Here is a 10,836-nt window from a genome sequence, read left to right on the forward strand (position 1 = left end):
TCATCCTTTAGGCCGTTACTGTGGCAACTCTCTGCCCCATCCAATCATATCCTTTGGCAGTGCCCTGACCCTGAGGTTCGTCTCCAATTCTTTGGGCAGGTTTGAGGGTTTCCATGCCTTCTATTCTGCGTCAACATCGGGTAAGTAAGAGGCATTAACAGTTGCAGCAGGGTTAGTAGCGAGTGATAGAAATCTTTGGTTGGTTATTTAGGACTCTTTTGGTTTAAAGTTGACTCTTTTCATTTAAAATTTCCTATGTGCTTTTTATATAATTTAATACTATGCAAATTCTCACAATCATGAGATCTAAACATGTGGAGAACTTAAATTTCCCATGTGCTTTTTTTTAATAATTTAATACTGTGCAAATTCTCACAACCATGAGAGCTAAACGTGAGGAGAATTAGCTGGAAAGCGGATTGATTTTTAGCTAAGCCTTATCTTCTTGGAGACCTGTTCGCTAGCAGCCCAGTATTGTGTTTGCTAAGGTGCTCCATGACTAGCAGTTTGGTGGCAACTCATGTGGATGCACACAGCCTCTTGGTTATTCTTCCGTCTTTTGCACGATGGTAGGTAGGCCCGGCTATTGACCAACTGACCACTCTGTCATGAGGCACGTGGGCAGGAAAGAAAGAGGTGCCAGCCAGCACTGTGGTTCTTGGCCAGGAGAGGCGGTTACAGACCTAGTATAGAACAATGAAGAATGGTGTGTTTCAGTGCTCTTCACAGAGGGAAAGATGGAAATCTGTCTTTCCCATGGCAACCAGGGAAAAGTACCTCCTCTTCCAGGGCAAGCTTGAAAATCACCCTGATGGTGAAAACCAAGGGACTGCAGGATTAAAACCAGGTCCCTTTTACTTAAAGTTCTAGTCCACATGGAGGGCCCCCTCTGGCCCACATACTGAGGAGCTGTTGCTTTTCTGGTTACTACATGTGACAGAGATCAGTTACTAGCATGAGATGGAAGTGCCATGTGCAGCTTCGCAGATGGCTCTAATGCTCTTCTCTTGTATCTTGTGGTGTCTTTCATTTGGCCTTTGCTCTGAAACTCTGTTTCTTTTGCCTTCCAGCTTGCGGTGGAACCTTCAACACGGCTCACGGCATCTTCAACAGCCCTAACTACCCAGCAGAATACCATCCTAACGTGGAGTGTGTCTGGAACGTTGTCAGCTCCCCTGGGAACCAGCTGCAGCTGTCCTTCCTGTAAGTCCCTTATGTGGGTATGCTGTCTCAGTCCTGGTGAGTCTGCAGGGAGGCAGCACTGTTAGTGACAGACGGGGTAACCGGCATCCTGGGTCCGAGCCCTCGCCAGAGGGAACAGGTGCGAACCTTAGGAAGACTGTCCCCATTTTCTTCTGTCCCGCTCATAGCTTGAGTTATGTAAAGCACTAAGAATCTTCAATAGTATTCTTTCTTCCAACAGAGAGAAACAGTGCCTGTCTCCATTCAGCTTTCTTTACCTACATACCTTATCCCTATTCCTTTCCTATCAGAGAAATGATATTGGGAGGGTTTTTTGTGTTAGTTTTTTAAATTAGCAGTTGGTTGGTAAGACAACCGTCAAGCTTCTCATTGAATCCTAACACTTTTGGAACATGGACTGTGGCTATGGAATGAATGGTAGATCTTGTTACGTTCCAAATAGACCTAGGTTAAACTAAACGGCAATAATAATGTTTTCCAGAAGCAGATGTGAAGAGCACATGGTAAGTGAAATGGGACTGTCTCACCCCCCCCAGTAGAGAGGTTCCAATGACAAAGCATATTGATAATGGGGACTTAAAAAATATGCACCGGCATCCAGATGTGGTGGTGCACAACTTTAACCCCAGCACTCAGGGACGGGGCAAGCAAATAAATCTCTTTGAGTTTGAGACCAATCTGGTCTATACATCTTCCAGGACAGCCAGGGTAACATACAGACCCTGTCTCAAAAAATAAAAGACAAGAAAAGAAAAACAAACAAACATTTACTGAAGATATGTTGGTATTTGCATAACCATTTTGAATTCAAAGTCATGTGTCATACTATATTACATGTTATTGGAGTTAGGTTGAAATAAATTCTTTGTTGTAGTTGTTTTTCACATGTCCTCAGTGTATAGCCCTCAATGGCCTCAAACTTGTGATCCTCCTGCCTCACTTTGCCATGCAGGAATAACAGGCATGCATGGCAATGTTAATTTTGTTCTGAAAAAGGATGTAAACTCTTCCATGTTGAGAGAAGAGAATTGTTTGCTGGATCTTCCTCATAGCCATGCCCATCTGTGCACAAGAACTGATTAGAAACGAGACAAGTTCAAATATTTCAAATTGCTTTCTTTAATCCATCAGCCAGGCCATGCCTCCTCAGGGTGCAAGTGACATTGTACGAAGCAAGGCACTCTTCCTGTAGATGAGAGTCGACACAACTTGAAACTGCCACGTGGGAAGGCTTCCTTGCTCACCTGGATGCAGTCTGACGCTGTTGTGTTACTGGCTTGAGTTTTGTTGTTTAAGGGGCCTTTGTAGAATGCACACTGCTTTTGCTCTGTGCCAATGGTTATGAGAAAGGCTTCTTGGCAAGGCCTGGGAGTTATTTCTGCCCTGGTCTAAACCATTTCCAGATGTGGACTAGCCCGCTTCCCTGGGGTGTGTGAAAAGCATCTGAAGCTCATCAAGTTCTAACACAGGGTTTGGTTTATGGATGCTGTGGTGAAACTGCGTACGGAGAAAAAAAGCGGAGAAATTATAGTTGAATTTGCAATGAAAAGGAGAGGGGAGAAATAAAACTTATTTATTCCGTAAAAGCAGATACTCCAAAGGAATGAACAGAAATGATACTTTATGCCAGAAGAAGGCATTGAGGAAACGGTTGGTTCTAACAGAAGGGAGATAATGAGAATCAGAAAGCGTATTATTTGTGTTGCGCATTCTCTTTTCACTGACAGATCTTAGCCAAAGGGTATATTTGCTTATAAAGTGTACCAGCCTAAAACAAAGACTCCCAAGAATAAAACTTTTATAAGAAGCTTAATTTGACTCCTGGAAGAATAATCACCGTGATTCCTAGCAGAAAGCCCTCCCTGCCGTTTCTCCCTGGGAGATAAACAATCTGATCATTAGCAAAGACCTGTGCAACCTCCCTGATCACTTGTCAGAATTTTAACAGGTGTTCGCATCACCTGAGTTTTGTTAAAAATCACATCCTGATTCAGTTGGTATTTATAGCTAGATTTTCCCGCTCCTGAATATATAATTATTTGTTTTTTATTGAAAAATATTTTTCATACAATATGTCCTGATTATTGCTTATTCTCCCCCAACTCCTCCTAGATCATCCCCATTTCCCACCCATCCAAAGCCACACCTTTTTCTCTCAATAGAATACAATCACCTAAAGTAATAATAATTATTAGAAGATAAAATAAAAATAAACAAACCAGGATAGGACAAAACAGGGGCGGGGGGAAGAGCTGAAGGAAAAGCACAAGAAGTGCATACAGATCTGAGACATATTCGCACACACAGAACACCCATAAAAATGGAATCAGAAACGATGGTGTGTAAGCAAAAGATCTGAAATAAGGAAAGAAACACCCAGACAAAGCAAGTGGAGTCCAGATTCTTTATTGCAAATGAGCTTTGAGGTGGTCCTAGGGTGGCTAGACCGCACATGATGCTTCAGAATGATGCTTTCAGAGTGATCCTGGGGATTCACCTCTCTCATCTCAGAAGCAGAGTAAAGCAGTTTTAGCATATTTCACATTGTTAATAACATTAAGTGTAATAAAATTGAGCCTGAGTTATACTGCTTTTTTAAAGTAGGTAGTACTATTTTGCAATTCTTTATCTCAAAGTTCCAAGGATACTCTGTTTTGTTGTAAGAGCTTTGTATTTCTAATATTTTGAGAACATATGTGAAAAATGTTAAATTAATTTCAGCATATAAAGAAAGAAATTGAGTTTCTTTTTCTTACTTCAGGGGGATACCAAATTATTGAAGCAACATTTTCAGTATTGAACTGGGGGCCAATGGGGGCCAGGAGAGGGGTTTGGCTCCCCTGAAACTGAAATCAGGATGACCTCAAATTTCTTCACCAGTTCACTCTGCTACTTTTGTTGTTTGTTTGTTTCCAAATTAGATCCTTCCAGTTGGAGAACTCTTTAAACTGTAACAAGGATTTCGTGGAAATCCGAGAAGGAAATGCCACAGGCCGCTTGGTGGGACGATACTGTGGAAACTCCCTCCCTGGCAATTACTCCTCCATCAAGGGCCATACTTTGTGGGTCAGATTTGTCTCTGATGGCTCAGGCAGTGGCATGGGCTTCCAGGCCAGGTTCAATCATAGTAAGTTGGTCTGTTTCCGTAATGGCTTCTAGAAAGTATCCTACAAACTAGGAATGGTGAAACAATTTCAGTAATGTATCAACTATGAATAATCCTACACGCCACAGTCTTTCCTCAGATTGTAGAGTAATATACCAGAAAATCTCAGTTGTTTATGGATGGCTCACTAACAGATAAGGAAATTGAGCTTGCTGTTTTAAGTCTTTTTTTAGGCTCTGATTTCCACCTGTTATTAATGTTTATTATACTGTGCAAAGGAGCCTTTTTTTATCTTCCAGGCAGATAAAGTTCTATCAAACGTATTTCGTTTGGTCTTTTAATATATTCTACAAATTAAGATCTTTAGAATTATTTTAGGATTAGCTTAAGCATTCGGATAAAACGTAGGCTATTCTTCCAATACAGATAAAGTATTAATTAATTTGTTCTTTAACTCAAGTTTTTCCATGATTGACTATCCTCTGTGTTTTTAAAAAGGAAAGAAAAATTCCTTTCTTTCATAAAGCAAAGCAAAATTGGTAAAAATACAATTAAGGTGTAAGCTGGCGTGACTACTCCCCAACTCCTCTGGTGTCTGGGAAATGCTTTTCTCGTGGGAAATTGTCCTTTCTTTTCATACCCTGCAGCCAGCTAAGGAGATGAAATTTCATTCAGGAGCCATCTTCCTCCAAAAGCTAATAGCCCAGAAAACCTAAAGGAAAGCAGTATTTCTTTCAGTGGTCAGAAAAGAAATTCCAATCAATTAAAAGCCTACCCTTTCCAACAGTCTTGCCCTTTGTTTTTGTGTTTTGTTTTGTTTCCATTTCATTTCATTAAAGAACAAATTCTAAATTGGTCTGATTTACAACTCTGTTTTCCCTCCTAGTATTTGGCAATGATAATATTGTGGGAACGCATGGGAAAATTGCATCTCCTTTATGGCCTGGAAATTACCCCCCTAACTCCAATTATAGATGGACAGTAAATGTAAACGCATCTCAGATTATCCATGCTAGAATCTTGGAGATAGACATGGAATCAGGAGGCAACTGCCAATATGACAAATTAAAGGTGAGTTTCTTTGTGAGGAGGAGGTTTATCTGCTTTGATGGATACTATTGGCAAAACTAAGTCCATAATAAATAAAAGACATTTTAAGCATTACTATAATTTCCTTGTTGACTTTGTCTAAGCATGCCTATTTTCTCTGGTTATGTGTTTATTCTATCTTCTATCCCGTTATCCTGTTTGTTCTTTTATTTGTTTTTGTCTTGTTTTGCAGTTTTTCTTGAAGCAAGGTGGGGATTTAAGAGAAGTCTTTATCGTAGATAGAAGCCCGATTGTTAAGGTGGAGTGTTGTAGGAGGCTACTTGTTCTGTTCCCGGCTGCTCAGCCCCAAAATAGTCTCTCAGAAACCGTATTATTTGCAATACTGTTTGGCCAATAGCTTAAGCATATTTCTGTCTGACTCTTATATCTTAATTTAACCCATCTATCTTAATCTGTGTATGGCCATGTGGCTGTGGCTTACTGGGTAAAGTTCAGGCATCTGTCTTCGGTGGGGCTACATGGCTTCTCCTTACTCTGCTTTCTTTCTCCCAGCATTCAGTTTAGCTCTACTCTTTTGCCCTATCACAGGTCAAGACAGTTTCTTTATTAACCAATGGTATTCACAGAATGGGAATCCCACATCAGTGAAGAAAGAGGAAGGGGGCATAGAGCATACTCAGATGCAGCAGACTTCTCAAAAGAAAGTTGTCTATTATAATGGTACAGCTTTAAAACCTGAAAGGGTGATATAAAAATAAGGAAACACAAATGGAGACGCTATTATGGTTTTGCCATCCATGCATTGACTAATCTGCAAATTTCAGAAAACGCTATCATATTCCTGAAAACCACAATCCAATCACTCTTCTTGGAAGCTCAGTGCTCAAAGTAGAACCCAATGACAGATGGCATAAGCCCAATAGGCGTGGAAATAATTGTGACATAATTTGAGAGAAATAAGCTTAATAGAGTATTTTATGATTATTTTAAAACCGTCATAAAATATACCTCTACATAGGTGAGATAGTATTTTAAGGCAGATAGAATAGATCTACTAAGCATTTTGAATATGAGTACTCCGATGAGCTGTGGTTCTTTCTTTGTTATCAGCTCCGGTCTCTCTTAGAGTGGGAACCTCTTTACTGTAGGCTTTACTTTCCCACCCACAGATTTGACTAAAGGCCACTAAATATGCTAAAGCCCACAAGCATTATTTTTAAGATAATTCTGAAGTTAATCTATATGGAATAACTTAAATTATCTATAATAATGTATTTAATGTGACTTTCTGTTTTAAATTGAAGTATTTTCTTGATAACCTTTCTACTCTGATAAAATTATGAAATACAAACCTTCCTTTAAATTTCTCTTTTAATGAAGAAAACTACAGATAGCTGCCTAGTTACGATGTGTAACGGCGTAAATGAATGCAGACAGATTGTAATAATATATACAGCTTTAATGGGGAAATAGACTTACAGAACCACAGGTTCCTGCGGAGAACAGGACAGCAGAAGGGGTGGTTGGGAGCAATCTTTATAAGTAAAAAATATCCTCGGGGGCTGGAGAGATGGCTCAGTGGTTAAGAGCACTGGCTGCTCTTCCAGAGGTCCTGAGTTCAATTCCCAGCAACCACATGGTGGCTCACAACCATCTGTAATGAGGTTTGGCGCCCTCCTCTGGCGTGCCTGCATACATAGAGGCAGAATGTTGTATACATAATAAATAAATAAATCTTAAAAAAAATATCCTCGGGGGACCCCGCCCCCTGCTAGCAAAGTGATTGGCTGGGTCTCTCCTACAACAATGTTTTATTTTATTTTATTTTTTTACATGCAGATCTATGATGGGTTTGACATTCATTCCAACCTGATTGGCACTTATTGCAGTACCCACATGGAATCTTTTAGTTCCAGTAGAAACTCTATGACATTCCAGTTTTCTTCTGACGCTACCATCTCAGGGAAGGGATTCCTTCTGGAATGGTTTGCATTAGATACTTCTCCTGGAGCTGTTCCTACCATTGGTACAGGTGGGTTTGGTAATGTCTGGGGGGTTGTCTAAGACTGGTGTGTGTGTGTGTGTGTGTGTGTGTGTGTGTGTGTGTGTGTGTGTGATGTTTGTACTGGTGCTCTTACAGGCCAGAAGAGAGGTTATGTTTCCTGGAGATAGAGTCACAGTGTTTGTGAACTACCTGACCTGGGTATTAGGAACATAGCTCAGGTCCTCTGGAAAAACAGGAAGTGCTTTTAACATTCTCTCTCAGCCCCAGAGTGTAGCCACTTTGAAGCACTTAAAGGACAAAGTGTTAAAGATGTTGATTTTGTTTGTACAGGAGCCTGTGGAGGATATTTGGTGACAGGAGACGCTCCTGTCCTTTTTTTCTCCCCGGGCTGGCCTGGGCAGTATACTAATCGTGCTGACTGTGTATGGGTCATCCATGCTCCTGATTCTACTGTGGAACTCAACATCCTCTCCATGGACATTGAGTCTCAGGCTACATGTGACTACGACAAGCTGATCATAAGAGATGGTAAGAAACTGTATAGAGATCGCTGTTTGAAACCTTATACACAGGTCCATTCAGTTGTCTTTATGCTCACGTACTAGATCCACTACATTATGTGTGGAATTTCATAGATACTGTAACCAGTCGAGTGATCAAATAGAAAAAAAATAGCTACAATGTCTCGAGAATGTAGGGAGAGTTCTGTATCACTCATCTCATCGCACAATGTCAGGGATAACACATTCCTCGGAGAAAACAAAGGCCTCAAAAGGAGAGGCATGGTCTGGACTCCAGGCTGTGTTAAATTTTTATTGACACAATGAAAGTAAATATTGACATTTGTACTTAAGGCATTAAGATCAAAGTAGAATACCAAAAATGTGTCTCTTTCTCATCATCTCCTGAATCTGTGGGCAGAACGACTAGAAATGAGAGTGTTGTGGGGTGGCTATACAGTGATGAAGAACCATGAACAATGAGACTGTCCAATATACACACAATCGCCCTTCATACTCTGCATCAACTGAATACAAAAGGACAATAAGGAGGCCACGTCCTCCATATCTGTGTTTCTCAGTGGCTCCCAGAATATCAATGTCAGCATCACCTGGCAATGAAGATTGTCAATAAAAGCAAAGATGTTTGACTTTAATATTCAAGAAACTGCTTTCTTATACTCCCACCCCAACAAAAGCTCCCAGTGAGAAACATTGCTTGGTGGAAATGCATATCTCAGTCTATAGAGACTGGGCACTAAGAAATAATCAATCATGCCCTCACGGACCCTTTGTCCTGTGAACAATTGGCTTTCAGCCCACGTCCAGAGTGCTTCTCTTTTCTGATATCAAGGCATCCCTGTAGATACTAAATTTATTCTTACAGTGTAATTCAGTGGCTGCATTCTGGCACACACAATTCTGAGGGGTCACAATACAGTTGAAAGCTTTTGGAAATCTTCAGGAGGGAACTGCATCAATGGAGTAGCTTGCTTGCTCTATAGAACTAACCGTCTGCTGAGCTGCCTGTCTTGGAAGCCTGGATGCTAAGGCATGCTCTCTTTCTTTTCAATGACCTGTACAAGCCTGTTTTATCATCTGTGAAAGAGATGAATGCTACTCCCAAGGGCTTTTATCCCCCAGTGGCTTTTTATGATTATCTGAAAAGGCAATAAATGTAAAATTCTAACAAAAGTCCAAGGATTTTATAGATGCAGAATCCTTTAAGCCTCACTTTACTTAAGGAGACACTGCTGATATGTTCTATCCATTTTCTTGCTCATGGGGTGATTTGAAAGAACTCAGAAATTGTGCTTTGTGCCCAAACAACAAAAGCATTTAGATCAATAAAGTAACAGATACACATGGGTCCCTTTGTTCACGACCATGAATAGATAGCTTATAGCTTCCTTCCTTCTTCATCTGTTTGTTTGCAGGTCAGAAACACGTGTGTTGAGCACCTGTGTCAGTTGCAGGGCATTTGGGGTATTTTGTCCATGTGCATTTTGCTAACATTCTTTGAAACTAAAATTTACTTTCTTGCTACTTTATTTATTTGGATTTTTGCCCCACTAGTTATATTGCTTCTGATTAGTAGGCATGTTTGACATTCTGAAGCCAATATATGAAGGTCATTGCCCATAAAATGGTGACACAGGCATCATGTATAGCACACATCCAATTTAATGGACTAAACATTTTGCCAAATAGGTTTCATAGAACTATGATGAGCATAGAAAACGTTTTGGAGAGAAGGGAAAGAAAGAAAAGAATAAACGGAGGGAGGGCAGCAAGGGGAAGAGAGGGGGAATTATATCAGACATCAGTAATTCTGGACTTGACTATAGATTAGGTGACAGGGTGCTTGGTTAGCAGTCAAGAAGCCCTTGGTTCAATGCCCAGTGTCACAAATGCTTGTAATCCTAGCACTCAGAAAATGGAGGTAAGTGGATCAGAACTTCCAAGTCATTCTCTGTTACTTTGTGAGTTCAAGGTGAGTCTGGAATACTCAGGATCCTGTCTTAAAACTAAATAATTATAATAACAATAATAACAATATCAGTAATCCCTGATGTAGTTTCATTAGACATAGCATCTTGTAGAAGAAGTTTGGGGTGTCTAGAGTTAATATGCCAGGGTTAGAGTCATTGTTGACTTCTGTGGAAATCAAACTTGTGTCCCTTATAAGATTCTTTTTTCTGAGTATGATAATAATACCTAGCTGTTTTTTTGTGAAGAAAAAAATTTGAAAACGTATGTAAGACACTTATGAGGGTCACATAGTAACTGCTCGATAAATGTCAGGCTTTTATACTGTTAGTACCTGTTTCTATATCTCTACGACAGGGTGGCCTAGGGAATCACTACCTGTCTTCTTCTAGGCCTCATATTTATGGTTCCCAGACTTACTGCCCCCCTTTAGAGAGGGTTTTGGGTCTAAAATTGGGATGATTATTACTTGGAAGTTTATCAAAATGCCCCAGAATTAAGTTTGGAGACTAGAAAGACAAGTAAAGGATTCCATTTTCCAGTTACTGAGTTACGGAACAACTGACGAATGGATTAACAGTAATCATGTTGGGATAAGCATTGTTTCACCAGTTTAGGTGGTGCTTATAAAATAAATAAAATTAATAGATAAATCCCAGTGTCACTGTGAAGTAAAACATATATTGACATAACTGTATTGGGGTAAATGAACCAAAATTTTGTAGCTTTGATAATTATAGAAAAAGTCAATAAATTCTGTTCCAAGCTTCTTGAAAAAGTTCATATTTATAATGGCCAGTGTATTGATAATTACATAGAAATTATAAACTGGCCGGGCGGTGGTGGCGCACGCCTTTAATCCCAGCACTCGGGAGGCAGAGGCAGGCGGATCTCTGTGAGTTCGAGACCAGCCTGGTCTACAAGAGCTAGTTCCAGGACAGGCTCCAAAACCACAGAAAAACCCTGTCTCAAAAAACCAAAAA

At 40.2% G+C, this 10,836-nt stretch overlaps 1 protein-coding gene across 3 annotated transcripts in view; it reads left to right on the forward strand.

Annotated features, from left to right (window-relative positions):
* Cubn (cubilin) overlaps positions 1-10,836 on the forward strand; it is a 202,893-nt gene that overhangs the window by 120,403 nt on the left and 71,654 nt on the right. For all 3 annotated transcript variants that reach the window (XM_050144800.1, XM_050144798.1, XM_050144799.1), the window contains 6 exons: positions 12-140; positions 1,071-1,203; positions 4,125-4,330; positions 5,196-5,380; positions 7,199-7,391; positions 7,695-7,892. In XM_050144800.1, coding sequence (XP_050000757.1) covers positions 12-140; positions 1,071-1,203; positions 4,125-4,330; positions 5,196-5,380; positions 7,199-7,391; positions 7,695-7,892 — 1,044 coding nt within the window. The remainder of the gene's footprint in view (positions 1-11; positions 141-1,070; positions 1,204-4,124; positions 4,331-5,195; positions 5,381-7,198; positions 7,392-7,694; positions 7,893-10,836) is intronic.

Source organism: Alexandromys fortis, unplaced genomic scaffold, assembly GCF_014885135.2.
Source record: "Alexandromys fortis isolate MF-2015 unplaced genomic scaffold, M_Fortis_MF-2015_v1.1 scaffold_52, whole genome shotgun sequence".
Taxonomy (NCBI): Eukaryota; Metazoa; Chordata; class Mammalia; order Rodentia; family Cricetidae; genus Alexandromys; species Alexandromys fortis.